The following is a 19,508-nucleotide window of genomic DNA, read 5'->3' as shown; positions in this document are numbered from 1 at the left end:
GAGAGCTAAAAGCACCTGCCTGACTTGTCAACGGCCCTGCGAGGAATAGAGGAAGGACAGCCCCTGGGAGAACCAGCCCCACCTACAGGACCCCCAGACCCCAGCTAAAGATATCCAGAGAGAATCCAGGGCTTGGTTAATTTCACAGGAAAGGTACCAGGGACTTTCAAAAGTTCATGGAAAATAGAATTAAAAAGTGTTTTGGTAGAAACCAATTCTTAAAATACATGCCTCCAATTGTGAAAAAATGCAAATACGGCCGGCGCCACAGCTCACTAAGCTAATCCTCCGCCTGTGGCACCGGTACCCCGGGTTTAGTCCCGGTTGGGGCGCCAGATTCTGTTCCAGTTGCTCCTCTTCCAGTCCAGCTCTCTGCTGTGGCCCGGGAAGGCAGTGGAGGATGGCCCAGGTGCTTGGGCCCTGCACCCCATGGGAGACCAGGAGAAGCACCTGGCTCCTGGCTTTGGATCGGCATAGAGCACCGGCTGGCACCGTAGTGGCCATTTAGGGGGTGAACCAACGGAAAAAGGAAGACCTTTCTCTCTGTCTCTCTTTCTCTAACTCTGCCTGTAAAAAAAAAGAAAAAGAAAAAAATGCAAATATGAAAAAAATTATGTATGTGTTTCAAGGTTTTTTTTTTGCACCAAAATAAGTTTTTTGTTTTCAAAGTTAATTTTTTTCATTTATTTGAAGGGCAGAATGACACAGAGAGAGAGAGACACAGATCTTCCATCCACTGGCTCACTGTCCAAACCCTGCAACAGGCAGGATTGTGTCAGGCTGAAGCCAGGAGCCAAGAACTCCATTCACTTCTCCCACGTGGTGGCAGGGGCCCAAGTGCTGTAGCCACCACCAGCTGCCTCCCAGCAGGGGTGGGACTCAAGCCTGGGCACCCCAATATGGGATGCAAGTGTCCCAGGTGGCAGCTCAACCCCCTGAGCCCCAACATCTGCCCCTGAACTTATCTTTCAATGCCATTTTTCCAGAAACTTTTTGCAAGTCTTGATAAATTATTTTAAGTCATTGGGAAAAAGGGGGTAAGCGCTCCCCATCCACTTTAAACAACTCCCCAGCAACCCAGTTCACTTTGTCCATGTGGACCTGAACCCAGCGCCAGTCAGGGTTGGAATTCTTGTGAATTCTAGGTCACCACAGGTCCAAGGAGAGGCTGGCTACGCCAGGGCTGAGGACAGGGCAGCTCAGGCCAGGGTGCTGGCAGCCAGGGCCCCCACTTCCCACTATTCTTCCCGTCCTCCCCCTTCCTACACCTGGTCAGAACAATGCTCCCTGGCAGGAGGAAAGAGGTGAGTGGCAAAAGGGACAAAAGGAGCTGGCAGAAGCACATTCTGTGGGGTGCAGGGGAGCCCTCACCCTTCCCTCCAGCTCAGGGGAGGCCCTCAGCTCCCCCAGGGGGTAACAATGCATCTGGCCCAGTGGCACCTGGCATTAATCAACCTGTTGGACCACACAGGCTGGCTCAGCTGACCTGGTTCAAGGTCTGATCAAATCCTATACAGGCCTACCTCTTCCTTCACAGCCCTAAGCTTCTCAAGACAGAGGCTCCGGATGTTACAAATACCTGGGATTTGCTGCCACCTGCACATGGAGCCCAAGAGACATGGGATCCCAGGGACAAAGGAAGCCCCCTAATCCAGTTCTCACACTGCCCAGTCCCAGCAAACTGAAGCCCAGAGATGCTCAATGACAGAGGTCCTAGATCAGAGCCAGGAGTGCGAAACTACTTAAGATGCAGCTCAGCTGTGCAACAGAGAGGCGGGGCTTGAGTCAGGGCCCCTGGGGGGGGGCCACACCTGGGTCTGAGCATGTATGCACTCAGCATCTGTGGAGGACAAAGCCACCCACACCTCCAGCAGCGCAAGCACTGAGGAGCCAAAGCTGAAGGGGGCGATGGCCGGCTCAGCAGCACCGAGGGTGCTCCAGAAAGAACTGGCTTTCAGAGCTGAGCCCCCACCCCCAAGCAGGCTCCTCCCCTGCCTTACCGAGGGGGAGGGCTGGAGCCGGCACCATCCACCCTCCCTCCCCGACCCTTCCTGTTTTCCTGCCTCCCACTTCCCCACACAGCCCCCCTCCCTGGGGTAGAGCCCTCAGAAAACCACAGTCCACCCCTGTTCTTTCTGCACAGGGCTCAGTCTTGGGTGACTCTGGATCTTTCTCGGGGCAGAAAATGCATGGCGTGAAGGCAGGTGGTCAGAGGACTGTGCACTTGGCCTTGCAGCAGGGGGGTCAGCGACCTCCCACTAGCAAGCGGTCAAGGTCAGGAAATTCTCCTGCCCTCACAGCTGTGATTCATCTATTCCCCCAGGCTAGGAGAGAAGGAAAGGGAGAGAGATGAGAGAGAGAGAGAGTGGGTGTGTGTGTGTAAAATGTGCATTATAAGATGTAGGCTCAGATCCAGATAAAGCCCAGGTCCCTCCCAATGCTCCAGACTCTCTCCTCCATCCAACCCGTCCTGCCACTAAAGAGCTGGGGCGGTGTAAACCTGTCCCCAGTATTAGGAGTGCTGGGATGAAGTGGGAAGCAGTGAGGCCCAGGCAGCAAAAGTCAGAAAAGGATGGTTTCAAGAGACGTATATCAGAGTGGGGTGACCTGGGGCTCCTTCCTGCAGCCACGGGTGCCCCCTGCAATGGGACGGTTCCTTCCTTCCCCAAGACCTCCCTCCCTGACACCACGCCCCACTCTGGAAGGGTGGGCCTGGCTCCTCAGGCTCCACCCCCTCGCAGGTGTCAAGCCAGAGAGCCACACAGTGAGGACAGTGTTGAGTGGAGGGCATGTTCTCAGCAGGCATGGGAAGGGAGTTAGAGCCAAGACTAGGATCACTTGGGGACAGGCCACACTGAGGTGGGGACAGAAAATAGAGCAGACAACACTGCAACCCACCAAGAGAGGGGAAACAGAACACACAGAGAAACTGTCACCGCTGATAAAGCCACACGCGGAGCTGGGGCAGGTGGGGGCATCCTACCTTGCAGGGGTCTTGGACTTGGGACTGAATCTGTCAAAGAAAATGACCAAGGCAACTGAGTGACCCGCTGACAGCTGGAGGCTTTGGAGGGAGAGGGTGGTAACAGGGCAGGGTCCCACGGACGTTGTGTTTCCAGGCTGACCCCTCACAATCCCTCGCCCACTGCACAGCGGTCAGGGAGAGGAAGCCAACAGAAGCAGTGAATGTGCCAATCAGAAGGAGTACAGGAAAGGCAGAGGGCCGAGGGGAAGGGACAGAGAGGGGCTGCAGGAGCACGAAGGCTGGGGGTGCTCACAGCAACCTCCCCAGGCTTCTGATGGGGCAGTGGATGGACTGTTAGCCCCACTGGGCTCCCTGGCTGGCCCAGCCCCACCCTCTCAAGGCCAACCCCTTTTGTCCCCACAAAGCACGACAGGATGATCTGACCAGCACAGGGCTGGACCTGTCACTCTAGGCCATGGACAAAGCCGCTGATCTGGGGGGGATCACAGGGCAGTGACTTCTGATCTTGAGCCCCTGGAGCTGCTGTCACCATTTCCCAAAATGCCTTCAGCCAGGCCTGCCTGGGCCAGGAAGAGCCTGCAGGGGGCTCAGCAGCCCGGGGGCAATGACTGCTTGTCTGACGCTGACGGCGAGGCCCAGCTGGCAGGGATCGCAATGGAAAGATGAGTCAGGTGAAGGACAGCTGGACCGGGACCGGGAGACCAAGGACAGAGCCCTGTGCTGCTGTGCTGAAGGGACTTGCTCTGCCATCCTGGGCTCCTGCCCCCCATATGGAAAGGGGAATCTAAGAGAACTTCCCACATCCTGGTATTTCTAAAAGCCTGTCCCTTTCGCAGCCTCCCTACCCAGCTCTCTCCCAGATAGGAAGAACAGGGGAGAAGTGAGAGGGGAGTGAGATGACCCAAGCATGGGGTACGTCCTCAGCCTCAGGGCAGATCACCCTGCTGGAGCCAGTCCATCCTCCAGTCCCAGTCCCATCCCACGCCCTCAGGCCACTCCCCCAGCAAAGCCCAGATCACTGCACCTGCTCTGCCAGCCCAGGCAGGACAGGACAAGGGCTGACAGAAGGGGCAGGCACCAACAGGCCGCTTCCTGCGACCTCCAGGAGTTACCTTGTGGCATGGCAGGCTTGGCCTTCTTGGCGGGTGCCACGTCGTCAGCCCTGGATTCAGAAAAAGATGCAGTCCTGCTGGGGGCTGGGGTCTGCGGCGCACAAGGAGAGAGGGAGGGAGATGTCACAGAGGGCATCGTGGGGACCGAGCCACTGGTCCTAAAGGCTCCAAGGAAATCAGGGGACAACAGCACGTGCAGCTTTGTCCCTTCTCTGATGCTTCCAGAAGCACTGTTCTAGCAGTCCTGAGAGAGGAAATCAATGTTGCCCACACGGCAAATGAACGCACCGAGGCTCGGAGCAGCTAAGACACCTGCCAAGGCCCCTCCCTCCCCAAGTGACAGTCAGGATTTGAACTCAGGTCTGACTTGGAACCTCTTGGCCTACTATGCTACTATGATGGAAACCACCTACTAACTTCCACTGTGTGTAACCAAGCCCCAAAGGTCGGAGGAGGTACTGTGCCCTGGACTGGGGAATGGGAGCTGGGATGTTCCCTCCTCTCAGGCGGGAGGGGAGGGCTGGCACCTACCGACGTGCTCCCGCTGGCATTGAGGAGGAAGTTCGCAGTGTGGGCCGCCGTGGGAGGCTGATTGGGGATGGGCCGGTGGCCCAGAGCCATGCCCACAATGGCCGTCATGTGGGTTTCCGTGCCGAAGACATGGATGGGGATCCCGGTGGTCTTCCCTGTGAGGGAAGGAGGTCTGTCGGTGGCGCTCCCCAGTGGGGGCCTGTGTCCCTGCCAAGCTCTGCCTCAGCCTTGCTCTGTGCCTGCGAGATCCCTTCATCTAGGGCCAACCGCCTGTCAAAACCTGCACCAACATACCTTTCTAAAGACTACCGGCTGGCACGGACAGCCAAGAAACAGCTCTGTGGCAAGCCTCGAGTGACCACAGGGTTGCTCAAGTCAGCCTCCCCTGCCCGCAGCCAGAGCCGCCTCTCCACCTCTCAGCCCTCAGCACCGGTGTCCACATGTGCCCCGTGCCTGCCTGCCCCTCTGGCCTGGTCCTAGGGATCCCGAGCCCACCCCCCAGGGCCGTGGGCCCACACCTCTCTCTGCACAGAATGCTCCTGCCCCAGAAACCACCAGGCTGCTGCCTTCTCACTAAGCTCAACCCAAGTGCCACCTGTCAAGAAAGGACTTTCCTAGCTCCCTGGCCGCCCCCTCACGCCAGCCTGCCCTCCACTCTGCAGACCCCTCGCTGACAGCCGCTCATCTCACTGCTGACTTGTTTGATCTTCTACCTGGGGCCTGTTCACCATGCTGTCCCCAAGGCTGGCCCACTCCAGGGCCTCAGTTGTAGGTGAGTGAATGAAAATGAGCACTTGGACCATAAGTGGGGGGCGGGGAAAGGCTCACGTTTGCAGATACCGATTTGGAAATACGGATGACAGAAAGTTCTGTCCGTCCAGTCAGAGGCGAGCTCATGCGCAGTGCATCCTGAACCTGTCGCCCTGCTCCCCAACAAGGGCCTCGGCACTGGGTGCTCTGAGACATCTGAGAGCAAGGCTGCTGTCACAAAGCTCTTTCACGTTCCATCCGGCTGGCTGAGGGGGGCCCACTTCAGCTCTCTGCTCTCTTCATTTGCATTTTAGTTTTCCATTCCCCATGTGCACACAACAGCCGGGAGCTCCATCAGGGTCTCCCCTGTGGGTGGCCCTTTGCTCTGTAGACATCGCCGCTGAACTGCTCCCTCCACTCCCCTGGGCCTTGGCCACGATGTCACCTTCCCACCACGATCTGATCCTCTGACTGAAGCTACCCCTCACCCGCCGTCCTCCTCCGTGCCCCCAGCACTCCGACACGAGGGTCAGCACCCTGAGCTGCACGGAGCTCACTGCCTGTCGTGTCCGTGGCTGCGACCCCAGCGCCTGGAGCAGTGTCCAGCACACAGCAGGCATTCTTCGTTACAAATACACTGAATGGCAATGCCTTTCATGCCAGCCTGGAGTTCAGGACACGCGCTCAGCGTTGGGGGTGGCAGACAATGGAAGAGACAAGGCTGCAGATCCCGAGCCAAGACAGACTCCTTTCAGGACCCGCAGGGGGCAGGCCACAGCCCAGGGGGAGGAGAGGGGAGGAGAGAGCCAGGTCTTACCCACTTCTCCCATCACCCGTAAGCCCTCCTGATAGTTGGGGCCGCCTCTTCGGACAAAGATCGTGACCTCGTGCTCCTTCAGGGGCCCCTGGTAATCCCGGATGGCTCTCACGATACCCTGGAAAGGGACAACAGACACGTGACTAAGACAAGGGAGCCACGGTTGATGATTTATAACCAACGTATGCAAACCTAGCAGGCGTCTACGACAAGAGCTGCCTCTCACGGGGTGAAGTGGCCCTGGCGGTCAGCACCATACACATGCCGACTGGACCAGGCACAAGCAACCCAAGGCCCAGGACATCTGACTGCTTTTGACAATGCTGAGATGGGAATGTAGGGTACCTGGAAGCAACACCCCTCGATACACCGGTGCCCCAGCATGCCAGGTCGACAGGGCTCTGCTTGTCTCTGCCCTGGCTAGTCATTCTTTTACCTCACTGCAACCTCAGGGAGTCCCGTGCAGGGGTCTCCGGGTACCAAACAGTTTTCTGGGACTGGTGTAGAGGGTAAAGCTACCACCTGCAACACCGGCATCTCATATGGGCAACAGTTCATGTTCCGGCTGCTCCACTTCTGATCCAGCTCCCTGTTAATGGCCTTGGAAAAGCAGTGGAAGATGGCTCAAGTGTTTGGGTCCCTGCCATCCATGTGGGAGACCCAGATGAAGCTCCTGGTTCAGTCTGGGCCATCTGGGGAGTGAAGTAGAGGATGGAAGGCTCTCTCTAACTCTGACTTTCAAAATACATAAATAAATTTTAAAATTAAAAGCAAACCATAGGCCGGTGCCGCGGCTCACTAGGCTAATCCTCCGCCTTGTGGCGCCGGCACACCGGGTTCTAGTCCCGGTCGGGGCACCGATCCTGTCCCGGTTGCCCCTCTTCCAGGCCAGCTCTCTGCTGTGGCCAGGGAGTGCAGTGGAGGATGGCCCAAGTGCTTGGGCCCTGCACCCCATGGGAGACCAGGAGAAGCACCTGGCTCCTGCCATTGGATCAGCGCGGTGCGCAGGCCGCAGCGCGCTACTGTGGCGGCCATTGGAGGGTGAACCAACGGCAAAAGGAAGACCTTTCTCTCTCTCTCACTGTCCACTCTGCCTGTCAAAAAAAAAAAAAAAAGCAAACCATAGTCTTCTTCAAGGTCAAAGTCCTACAAAATCTTCCAGTGATTTCAGGGAATGGCTCTTACAATGGACTTCCGCTTTGGAAAACTGGGAGGCTAGCAGGGTATAAACCAGTTCTGTCTCTCCAAACAGAAGGCAAGGTTTTGTGAGCCTGGAGTCTCTAATTTCTGCCATGCTCTACACACGTTCCTGCTCCAGTTCCAGTCGTCCTCTCTTGGGGTAAAGCCGTACCGAAGGGCAGCTCGGATGCTGAAACACAGCCGGAGAGCTCACCTGTCTGGGATTTGTCTGCTGGACCAGGTCAGGTTAGGGAGACCCAGCTCTGGGCAGGACTGACGCGGGCTGCTCCTTCCCTGTCTGAGAACTCCCTTTCAAGGCTGACGCTGACTTACTCACAATTCTCATGAGTTTCAAAACTTGCACGACACCATCACGGGTGTGTGTAGGGAGGAATCTTCCATCCTCTAGTTCACTCCCCAGAAGTCTGCACCAGCCAGAGCTGGGCTGCGCCGGGCCAGGCCAAAGCCAGGAGCCAGAGCTCCACTCAGGTCTCCGTTTTCTGCTGCCTTCCCAAGCTCAGTAGCAGCGGCCAGGACCAAGCTCCAATATGGGCCGCGGGACTCGCGAGCGGCGGCTTAACCTGCTCGAGCCACACGCACGCCCCTTGGCTTGCTGAGTAGCCTCATGGAGCACGGCAATGTGAAATAGGAAATGGCCTTGGAGGAGGCTGCTGGGAGGGGACAGCTCCCAAGGCCCGCGAGCTCCGTCATCACTGCTCACTGGCAGCCACAGTCACAGCATCTGTACAGCAGAGCCCACGGCCCTGACCCAGCACAGACCCAGGCTGGATGAGGAGGAGCCCAGGTCATCAAAACACCTTCCTCATTCCCGTCTTTTGGAGAAAGGTCCCCAAAGCAGGCAGATTTCTGCTTCTCAGGTCTCAGGTGGGAGAGTTATGGTCCAGTGAGTGTCAGCCGCCTGCCCAGAGACAGCCTGCTTAAGCTCCACATGTCCTACTCCCTTGTCTTCCGCACCCTCAGCGGGAGACCCCGGGTAAGAACCACTCCCTAGGCTGGACAACCTAGGGGAGCCCACCTCTGGCTCGGAGCCTACTTTCCCCAGGCCCTGCAGCACTGCTGCAGCTGGTTACCTTGAACGTGGCAGCCACATTGGTGAAGTTTGCAATGCTGCCTCCAATGATGAGGATCTTGCCTGGGTTCGGAATTGAGAGAGATCAAACAAGGGTTAGAGAGGCAGACTCCAGCATCTTCCCAGAAACCCGACTGAGGGAGGTCTCCCTGAGCAAGGGCCCCCATCTGCGAAGAGGTAACAGGGAGGGTATAGGACGGCCTCTTCCTCGTCAACTCAACTCCATCACCTACATGACCAAGCGGCGCTCGATCCAAACCCACCGAACGCCTACGTTCCCAGGGTGGCATCCGGAAAGCCCTCTGGTGGGAATCTCGCTCTGGCTTAGGGGAAAGGGAACCAGCACGTGTGGCCCCCACACTGGCACGTGGCAAGGGACACAAAATCACACAGCCCAGGTCACAGGCCACAGCCTGACCCAGGCCCAGGACACTCACTCAGAACCGAGTTTACAGCAATGGGAACGGGAGCTCCCAGCTGCTGCTTCCTCCTCCCTGCCCTCAGACAGAAGTGTCTCTGTCCATCAAGGCCCACACGTGAGCATTAGGCCCCTCAAGGACCAGCACTGAGGCTGCGGTGACCCTTGACCTAAGGCTGCTCCCACTGCAGCGCACGGGGTGTCCCAGGACAGAGGGTGCATGTGTGCTCGCATCTCACCCTCTGGGTGTTTCTCGCGGGTCATGAGGGACAGGATGGTCTTGGCGTAGTCGTAGGTCTGCTGCTCGCTGGGGGCGCCCGAGTACTCCCCGTAGTTGGCCAGCTCATTGACACCCCCGAGATCGCAGATGGTATCACTGCCAGGGGAGACACAGCAGTCAGCGCTGGCTCTGGCCCTGGGGCCCAGGCAGGAGGACGCACCTCTCAGACCTCCTATGCAAGCTGCACTTGACTGTGCTACCCTCACTCTTCTGGCCAGTGCCACCAGCCAGCCATGCGGAGCCATGGCCCAGGGCAGCAGCAGGAAAAATGAGCGATGAACAAAGCCCCGACGGACAAAAAGATAAGAAGTGGCCACTGCAGGAACCCCCAGGCTGCCCAGTACAGAGAATAGCCACAGCTGGGGGACAGGGCCAAATTCGGGTCTAGAAATGAGCAATGCCCATCGCGCTTCAAGTCAAGACGTGGTTGATTACTTCAAAGGGGACGGAACAGGACCCCAATGTTTCTAGGACTTAAGAAAGTAAATACATATTCATACAGGCACTACAGTGCCAGGGAGGACGGGGTGACCCAGCTGGGGAAGGGGAGGGAGACAGGCGGCTTCCACTTTCTAGTTCACCTTCTGTATCTGTTGAACATTTGCATGAAGCACACGTTACTACACAGAATTAAAATGCGCAAGTCACACCATTTTTAAGCAAGCAAGCTTGCCAGAAACACGCGGAACGGGGCAGGGTCTCACCAGCGCCCCTCAAGGCACTCTGGATGCCACAGGTGAGAAGCCAGAGACCCCAGGCCACGCGCAAGGTCGCTGAGTGGGCTAGTCACCTGTACACGACGGAGGCGCCACCCCCTGCCACCATGGTCCAGATCCTCCCCTTGGGGTTTAGCAAGGTCAGCTTCAGGCTCGCCCCACTTTTGGCATCCAGGTCTGCAATGTAGGCTTCCTAGGGAGCAGACAGCAACAGGTGGGCCCTCAGGGCACCCTTCACAGGGTCCCAGACCCTGGGGCCCCGCCCCTTTCCCTGCAGGCACAAGAGGAGGCCAGTTAATCATGTTAGTGTACCTGGGACAAAGCTTGATGGTATCTTCAAGTACAGAAGCCACCCACAGCACAGTCACTGCCTGGGGACAAACGTCCCTCCTCGCTTCTCCGACCTTAAGCCCGCTGCCAGAGCCTGGGCCTCCCTGTGTCTCTCTGCTCCTGCCACAGCCCCTGCTCCAGCAGCAGCCTGCCTGTCTCCTGACATGGCCACTCCATTCCCCCCAGGCCCTACCCTTCTCCCAGCACAGCCTATTCCCTTGGCCTGGGCCTGCACCTCGCCATACAAGGCCCAACCCCCTGCAAGCACCTCTCAGAGGACAGGTGGGAAGGAGCCATTAAAATTCTCAGCGCGTGGCCCAGAGAACCAGCTTCCCAGCAGGATTACAGGACAGCCCACTCGGAATTATCAAGAAGCAACAAATCAAGTTAAGAGCCCAGGGAGGCTGATTGAGAGCGAAGTCTAAAAGGCTTTCTGGCTGGGACTCAGAGGCTTGGCTGACTCCCACTGCCACCCTGTTGGGATTTTAAGAAAATTAAATGCTTCTGGTCTTCCTCACCCTGCCAAACATCCAGCCCAGAAGGGGGCTGGAGGCCGGGCTGAGATGAGTCACCCTCCTCCAGCCCCTCCCCCTCTGTTGCTTCTCTAAGCCAGCCTCACCTCCGGATAGGCCTCCCGCCCGAAGGGGGGTGGGAACTCGATGTCGCCCCATTTCACTTTGCAGATGTAGTCGGCAGTGGCATCCACCTTGGCTGCCAAGTCAAGGATGTAGACGCCATCTTTGGTCACGACTGCGAGAAAAGCACATGCGATCAGACGCGTGGCTCTGGGCCAGGGCGACCACCAACCTCCAAACCCCTCCCAGGCTTCCCCAAACGCCCCTCCCATGGGGTCCCAGACAGGCTGAGCATCCCCCTAAGCTCAACAGGAAACCAGAAGACCCTTACGGAGACACAGCCTTCCCTGATTAAAGCACACACCAAATTCTGCAAGACCATGCCTCACTCCCTGACCTACAGGTAAGGGGACAGGCAGGCCTCCTTCAGTTGCCATGGCAATTTTCAAACATCCTCATAAAACGTTACTCTCCCTGTTTTGACTGCCTAACCACCCTCCATCCTTGATCTTGCCATTTGAAAAAGAATGGCTAAGGTACACGTTGCTGTCGAAGTCCCGACCCCGACCACCACCCCCACCTTGTGTGTACATCTGGGATCCCCAGGGTCCTGTGAGGGCAGCCCAGTGGTGCAGAACTTATGGGGTGCACTGAGCTCACAGACAGCAGGTCTCATTCACTGCCACCTCCCTGGACACCGCCTCCCTTCTCCCTCACAGCAATTTAACTAACGAAGTTAGCACATGGCCATCTGGCCCATTCGAGGGGCTGCAGCCTCAGCTAGAATCGGGTTTGGTTTCTTGGCTCCTTGGACTTTGGCCTGAGAGTCCCTAGCAGAATCAACTCTGGCAGAGCCAGCCCACGACCCCCCGCCCTCCCCCGTCACCACCTGCCGCCCCTTCACAGTGCTGGCTGTCAATGAATGACCAAGCCCCGGAGTGAGCGGGGCCTCCGAGTGCACCCAGGGACAGGCCTAGGGGGGTCAGACCAGGGCACAGGGGCTCAGCCCCAGGTAGGACAGCCTAAGCCACCGGCAGAAGCAGCCACAGCACACAGGCAGGGCACACCAGGTCTCTCCCCGAACAAACCATTAAGACCAAAGACAGACACTGGAGAGGGTAAACGAGGAGTCATTCATCTTCAGAGAGCTCAGAAACAGGAGCCCTACCTAAGCGCGGAGATCCCACCACGCGTGTGCACGCACACACCCCTCCCCCACCTCGAAGGCGGGGCTCTGGTCCTCTGCGGACCAGGGCCAGGGCTACTACAGGCCTGGGACCCTGTTCTGAGTGACTCTTGCCCTCCCAGCAGAGCCAGTTACCAAGGGGGTTGATCTCGAGGTAGGTGAAGTACAGGTCCTCATAGAAGTTGAAGAGGCCGGAGATAAAACTGGCGAGAATTCTAGAAGGGAGAGGGAGAGAGGGAGCCAATCCATCAGGGTGCGGACTCCGCAGCACTCTGTCCCCACCCCCGCAGCCATCTCTCACGGTCACTGACAGCTACGCTGGCCCCACCGACCCCTGCAAGCCCTGTGCTCTTCAGCTACTGAGGCGGAAAGGAGCTGCCAGGCGCCAGACAGACAGGGGCACGGAGGTGAGGGACGCTGCCTGCATACTGGACGCACACTGCCGTCTGATTCCCCAGGGCCACGCCCCACGCCCAGCTCCCACCCTCACGGGAGGGCCCCTCTGCTTTCTCTGCTCCGTTGCCAGGAGGCCCCCCACCTCCCCATCCCCACTGCCGGCCCCCGACCCCACCGACACTCAACTCTTTCTTGTCTGCAGGGGCGTGCACCAACAGGTGTCTCTGGATATCCTCAGGACTCAGCTTCTCGTCCACGCCCACAAGCAGCTTCTGGGCTTTGGCGTCCACATCGCCCACATCCACCCCGCCCTCGTGGTGGAACAGGACGTGGTCCCCTTCGCGGGTCGCATAGATGCAGACATAGAACTCCTCCGCCTTGCGGGTGCAAAGGGCGAGAAATGGGTGAGGGCCACTGACCTGGGCCAGAAGGGGGCCGCCTCACACCAGGAGAGGAAGCCCGCTCACCAGCTTCCCCTCAGAAACGAGAAGGGGCCACTGCCTCACGGGCGACAGTGCAGGAGCCAGCATGACCCAATCTTGGGGAGGGGTCCACCCCATCTTGGGGAGGGGTCCGTCTTCAAGTCTTTCTCATCCCAGCCCAAGGAAGCCCCGTGGCATCCAGCCCTAACTCCTCCCTGCTGTACGCGAAGCCCTTCCCTTCACCTCAGGACTCCCTGCTCCCACTACCCTCGGTGTGGCTCCAGGGACCTGATTTCTGCCCCCACCCCTGGAAGGTGGATGCACACAAAGCTCCGCCCCGGGGCTGCCTCAACATACCTGACTGTGGGGGACAAAGGGTTCGATCAGAAAGTTCTTCAGGAAGCCTGTGGCCTTGCCCACCTACGGAGAAAGGGCAGGAGGTGATGCACTGGGGGAAGGCGTGTCTTGCTCCCCAGGGCACCAAGACACATTTTTCCCGGAAACCAGGGCAATGGGGTCAGCTCGAGAAGTCCACATGAGGTCATCCCCTTGTCCTTGTGCCAGCCACGCTCGGGCCACACGCCAACCTTGCACGTTCATTGCCCGCCTCCTCTGGAGACACAGGAGAGGTAACACTGCCCTACTCCGCAAAGCAAACTGAGGAGCTCACAAACCAAGGCCACCCTGGGGCCCAGGGGGAGGGGGAGGCGGCCATTCTGCTTTGTCTGCCTCGAGGCCAGCACGGTGACCATGCCTGAAGACGCGCATCCAGGCCTAGGGCAGTGGGGAGGAGAGCCAGAGCTTGATACGGAAAGTTCCACACGGACTTTCCTGGCTGAGGACAAGAGGCCTGCAGAGCTAATCAGTCTGAGTGGGTCCCTGGCGGTGGCCGAGGCGAGACAGCTCTCACCCCAGTGTGTCAGGAACCCCCCCGCCCAGCCGTGTGTCACTGCTGAGTCAGGGACCAGACAGTGATCCATCAGGGGTAATGAGCTGCTCCTGCCCCGCTGCTGCTGGCTCAGATGTCCCCAACACCCCGCTCCCAGATGCAGCGGAAGGAGTGTGACATGTTCCCTGGGGACACCGCTCAGCCACCCCCCCCACCCTCTCCCCAAAGGCTGGGCGCTCTGAAGTCAGGTCCCTCCGCCCCAGGTCCAGGAGCACCTGCAAGGATCCCTCCAAGCCCCAGGGGCAGACACTGGGTATTAACACCAAAAGCTGCTCTCGGGGAGCCTAGCCAGGGGTGTAGGTGTCTCCGCGGCCACCTGCATGCCCAGCTCCAAGGCAACAGAGAAAGGCAACAGCTCTACCCAGGTCCAAGGCCATCCTGGAGGGGCACCAGGCTCTTCAGCACCACACGCAGGCACCACTTCCTCCCAGGCTACGTCGTGCCTCGGCCCCAGCCCCTCCGATTCACCAGCTCCCTTCTGCTTCTGAGTGTCTCTTAGCCCTTCCTAAACCGCATCTCACTTTAGCCTTCTCTTTATCATAGCCGAAATTCACGCCGGGGCCAGGGGAGGTCAAGGACTGAATGCGTTCTTCAGCACTATTAACCGATACGTCTCTCTCTGCCTAATGATTCTGTACCCCCCTTTCATCTTCACCCACGTTCCTAGGTGCCCATCGCCACGAGCGGCCCCAAATCCTTCTGCAAACTAGAGAGAAAGGAGTTCCCAGAGCTGGCCTCAGAGTCCCATCTCCATGACCACCGCTAAAGGAACAGACCGCTCCCACTCAACCCTCACCTGCACTTACGCTATCCTGCAGCGCCTCTTGTCCACACCAGTAACACAAGGTGTGAAGTCCCTGATGGGGGACCTAACACCGAACGCCGGGACTGGCCCTGCTGCCGAAGGCCACCTGGACAGGTCAGCTCCACAGGACACAGCCCTCCCTGGCTGCCATGTGACCGGCTATGGGGCGAACCATGGAGCTGCTGTTCTGCAGCCGACCGTGTACCACACTCACCGTGGCCTCCTGTCCTAGCCGTGGCTTCAGCCAGGACTTGACTCCATCCAGCGTGAGGTTGACCCCAACCAGGCCAAGCTTTCCTCGCCGTTTGATCAGCTGGTCTGGCTTGACTACCAAGCTCTGGAACGAGAGGAATTTGTGTTTAGAATGACGAGGGAGAGCATAGATTAAGAGTCGATAGTTTAGGGACCCAGAACCCAGACCAGCCTGGGTGACTTGAGGGTCAGCTCCTGGAAGCTTCCCTCCCCTACCCCAGCTACATCTGTCTTTGATGACCAGGAATCCGGAGCGCTCCGTCCGCAGGTGGGGGCCCTGCTGCATGTGTGAGGCCCCCCGGCTTCCTTAAGCGGTGGAGCAGCTCCTCCGGTCCACTGCAAACTCCTCAGGCAGGGCAGGGGGTTCCTTCTGAGCTCTTCCAAAAGGGAAGGGAGGTCACCCAGTTAACCCCTTCCCCGTGCTTGCACCCTGCTCCAACGCCAGGAAATGCACTACGTCCTGAGCTGCTCGCCGGGGCAGGAACCCCCACCATCGGTCCGAGTCCTGCCTTCTGGATCTCGCCAAAGGAGACAAGGACCATCCCAAAGCCGGCACAATGGCCCCACAGGGATCTGCAGACAGGAACCTCCCAGGGCCCAGGCCATGAGCCATTCCAGCAGGTCGGAGGCCGCGCTTCCTAACCGCCTTCCTGCTGTGCACCCAGGCAGCACGCTGGCTGCTTTCCCGACATCCCTGCTAATCCTTACAGCTCTGAGTGTGACCCCCTTTGACAGACCAGGAATCTAAACTGCAGGACGTGAGCCGCGTGGTTCACAGAGAGCTGCGATTTGGACACCAGTATGTCTGGCTCCAAGTCAATGCCAGCATATGCTATGCCGGGGTACCTCAACACACAGGGCCCAGAGCACATACAAGACCCTGCACAGCCTACCGCTCCTGCTCATAGATGCAGGCGGTCTGCGACCCCGTGGCCCTTCCCAGAATCTCCACCCCATCTTTCTGAGACCCTGGGCCTGGGAGGAGGACCCAGGGTGGAGGCAGGGCTCACCTGGCTGAGCAGCCAGGGGTGGTCCTGCAGCAGGTGGTCCCAGTCTGTGTCAGGGGTGACCCGGGCATACTTGAAGCGGTTCTGGATGGCAGAGGTGGTACAGATGTACTTGTACAGGAGTTCTTTGCCCGTCTGCTCTGAAATCGCCTTGGCTGACATGGCTGCAGAGGGACCTGCTCCACCTGTCGGGAGGAGAGGAGCTGCTCAGTGGGGTTAGAGATGTGCAACACTGACTTCTTCCCCAGCGGGGCCACCCCACTCCCAGCGGCCCCCGGACAGTGAAATGAAAACCTCAGCTTTTCTCAAGAGGCTGCCCCAGCAGGAGGCATAAAGGGGTCCTCAAGCAGCACCTTCTCCCCAGAACAGGAGGTGGTGGACCAGAAGGAAGGCGGCACTTGCCCTGGGCCTCAAGCCCGCATCTATTCTCTCCAGGCAAACCAGGGCAGCTGCACCACATTCACCCCACAGCCAAAGGCAGCTCAGCAGGGAGACTGGGACCCTAGTGCTCCGGCTCACACTGAGGGCTGGTCCCACCCGAGGTGGCACGAAGATGCAGGAACACGCCCTTGGCTTCCACAGCCGGCAAGGAGCACAGCTGGGATTGAGCAAGGCCGGCCATGCTCTCCCTACAGGTTCCCTCTCCCCACCACCCAGACTCAGCTGCACACACGTGTTCACGCATGTGCATGTGTGTGTGCGCACACGTGCACACACACACACACACACACCCCAAAGGCCAGGCCAGCAAGGTCACTTAGCCTTAGGATCATGCCTGCAGGCCTGGTTCAGGGAGAGTCATCCCAAAGCTCTTTTCTCCCGGGACATTAAGCTCCTACCCCAGTACAGAGCAGACACAGAGCATGGAAACCATGACCTTCAGGACATTCCCCCCCACCCCGCCCCGCCCCACTGAGTCATCAGCTGCAGGCCTCTGCAGGGACCACCCAGTACTGGGCCCTCCCAGCTGAGCCAGTGCCCAGGGGGAGGAAGAATCCATCTTCAGTCCTCAGACGAACAGACCCATCCGTGATCCCTGGAACACACCCTGAAAGTTACAATCCTGTCTCTCAGATGAGGAATACAAGCTCAGAGGGAACTCAACCAGGAAGCCCAAGACCTGAGCCTAAACCCTCATATCTGGGTCCCCTGAAAAACCCACCTCAGCCCAAGAGAAAGGACCATTTCTCCAAGAACCAGGCCCAGCGCCCCCTGTGCTTCAGAGATGTGTGTGGTGAGAATTCTTCTCCCCTCCCCACCACCTTGTCCTGATACACTCACCTGTCCCTGTCCTCCCCACCCCAGGGCCCAGTGGGTAATGAGCTGGGGAGAGCCACAGGGGGAGGGGGAGGGGAAGAAGGAAACCAAGGCACTCATGCCAAGAGCTTGGACAGATCAGGAAAAGTAGCACCTGCCTCTCCCACAAAGGGCCAGGGCTGTTGAATTTGCTGGGGGAGGAAAAGTGAAGTCTACACAAAAGAGGGTGGGGCTGGGGAGCTGGCCGCTTCACACTCCGGAAGGCTGGCATCCACCCCCAGCCAGGGAGACCCACGCTGCATCTGCATCCCCCTCGCTGCATCTGCATCCCCCTCGGGTGGCCAGGCCGGTGGGGCTCCAGGTTTTTTTTGTTTGTTTGTTTTTTTTTTTTAGACAGGCAGAGTTAGACAGTGAGAGAAAGAGAGAGAGAGAAAGGTCTTCCTTTTTCCATTGGTTCACCCCCCAAATGGCCACTATGGTGGGCACTGTGCCAATCTGAAGCCAGGAGCCAGGTGCTTCCTCCTGGTCTCCCATGCAGGTGCAGGGCCCAAGGACTTGGGCCATCCTCCACTGCCTTTCCTGGCCCCAGCAGAGAGCTGGACTGGAAGAGGAGCAACCAGGACTAGAACCCCGGGTACCGGTGCCGCAGGCGGAGGATTAGCCTAGTGAGCCGCGGCTCCGGCCAAGGGCTCCAGGTTCTAATTCTGGCCAGGCTGGCTCCCTCGGCCTCCCAGCTAGTCTCCCACACAGCACAATGCATGTATTCAGGCTGGTGTCTAGGGCGGCCGGAAGGGGCTCGGTGGAGACGGTCCCTTCTCTGGCCTTCCCTTGGGAGGGCTTGTGACCCTTTCCTTGTCAGTGTGGGCTTCAAAAGGAGACACCCCAACCAGCCCCACTGCCCCACAGTCCTCCACCCCACCCACTCCAGCTCCATTTCTCAACCTTCTTGACTCAGAGCAGAAAAACTGGTCCTGAAATCAAATGGGCACTCTCCCCACCCCCTCCCGGGCAGAAGAACCCGGGAAGAGGAGGCACCCGCTGACCACCCTGGGCGGCTCAGGGGGCGTCTCCAGGTGGAGGCAGCCCCTCACAGGAAGCCCCCTCACAGGAGACCTGGAGGCTGGCACCTCCCAGGGCAGACACAGACCCCCACTTTGGAAATGGGGTCCTCTGCCCTTGACAAGTCACCACTTTCCTGAGCCCCTGATGCATCTCGGCTCCAAGAGCCCACCTCCACGGGGTCTTCGGCAGGAGCTTGGGAGAGAAGACAGAGAGGAGGACACAAAACGGTCACAGTCTGCCAATTCCCCAAAGAAACTTGCCACCAGGGCCCTCGGCTTGCAGAACAGGACGGGGCCGACACCAACACAGGGCGAGGAGGCGACTCAGCGGCTCACACACCCGGGGGGCTGGACTCGGCGGGGACAAATCATAGCGGCCAGTCTTTCAGTGAGTCCTGAAATCTCCCGGGGGCGCTGGCTCATCACCTCACGGAAGTATTTGCTGAGACCCTGAAGGAAAGCCCAGAAAAACGTGCACAGAACCAGCTGTGCGTGTGGCGCCAAGGGGCTCACAGGTGCCATGACCAATCAACCTCCAGTTAACATTTGCTCCCATAACCCTGAGACTCCGAGTGTGGAGACCCCCCTAACATCTTAAGCTGCCTGCCCAGCATCAGGGTGTGCTGGGAAACTGGTGACAGGCGGTTTTCAGGGCCAAGCTCGCCCCAGGAACAGTTACCTGGCAACAGGTCAATCTGTCAACCATTTAAGGGAATATCCACCTCTCTCCTCTCTCTCTCTCCCCTCTCAGCAACCTTAGCAGCTGAATGGAGTCTTCCTGCAGAGTGAGTGACATGGACTGAGTTCTCTCTCAGCAGCCACTGAGAGCAGAAAGGAGGGGGCTGAGGGCAAGGAGCCTGCCCCCCAAGAAGGGACCTCTGGGACACAGCAGTGGAGAGGCGTCCCTGGGGATGCTAGGTGGGGTGGCCCTCTCTGGGAAGCAAAAAAGCACACACATTTTCAGGCTAATTATCTACCAGGCTGGGGTCCTTGGTATTCCCTGGATTAAAGAATCCTGGGAGTGCCCCCTGCTCTAGCACCCAGAGGCTTGGATGCTGCCCAACACCTGAGGTTCTTTCCACGACGGCCCTGCAAGCTGCTGCAGAAGCTGAGAGTCTGGGCAGCTGGGGTCTACCAGCTGTCCCCCACTCAACAGCTCAGGAATCCAAGAGGCTGCGCACAAAGTTTCAGGATGGAGAGGAGGGGTGGGCCGACAGCCCTATGACTCCTCCCCGCTACTCGTCCAACATCCCCTTCCCGGGCAGACCTCCAGAGACCCCCGCAACGGCGAAACTGCGCCTTGGTAGTGCACAGTATCTGCCAAGGCTGGAGCGGGCAGCAGACGCTGGGCTGGCCCTCTGCCAGCTTCCAGGCGAGGGCGGCGGCGGC

The 19,508-nt window shown here is 58.7% G+C and overlaps 1 protein-coding gene across 2 annotated transcripts in view; it reads right to left on the bottom strand.

The window, feature by feature from the left end:
- Positions 1-19,508, bottom strand: part of ACLY (ATP citrate lyase) — a 45,540-nt gene that overhangs the window by 25,191 nt on the left and 841 nt on the right. Inside the window, exons 2-14 of one of the 2 annotated variants that reach the window (XM_062175024.1) lie at positions 15,805-15,986; positions 14,757-14,879; positions 13,146-13,208; positions 12,553-12,743; positions 12,106-12,185; positions 10,829-10,959; positions 9,954-10,072; positions 9,123-9,259; positions 8,467-8,528; positions 6,197-6,314; positions 4,630-4,784; positions 4,099-4,189; positions 2,984-3,013 (exon numbers count right to left, since the gene is read on the bottom strand). In XM_062175024.1, coding sequence (XP_062031008.1) covers positions 2,984-3,013; positions 4,099-4,189; positions 4,630-4,784; positions 6,197-6,314; positions 8,467-8,528; positions 9,123-9,259; positions 9,954-10,072; positions 10,829-10,959; positions 12,106-12,185; positions 12,553-12,743; positions 13,146-13,208; positions 14,757-14,879; positions 15,805-15,963 — 1,459 coding nt within the window. In that variant the 5' untranslated portion in view covers positions 15,964-15,986. The remainder of the gene's footprint in view (positions 1-2,983; positions 3,014-4,098; positions 4,190-4,629; positions 4,785-6,196; positions 6,315-8,466; positions 8,529-9,122; positions 9,260-9,953; positions 10,073-10,828; positions 10,960-12,105; positions 12,186-12,552; positions 12,744-13,145; positions 13,209-14,756; positions 14,880-15,804; positions 15,987-19,508) is intronic. The other variant, XM_062175025.1, reaches the window with a different exon arrangement.

This window comes from Lepus europaeus, chromosome 18 (genome assembly GCF_033115175.1).
Source record: "Lepus europaeus isolate LE1 chromosome 18, mLepTim1.pri, whole genome shotgun sequence".
In the NCBI taxonomy this organism is placed as follows: domain Eukaryota; kingdom Metazoa; phylum Chordata; class Mammalia; order Lagomorpha; family Leporidae; genus Lepus; species Lepus europaeus.
Note: the sequence above shows the minus strand (reverse complement) of the source record. Positions and strands in the feature narration are given on the sequence as shown.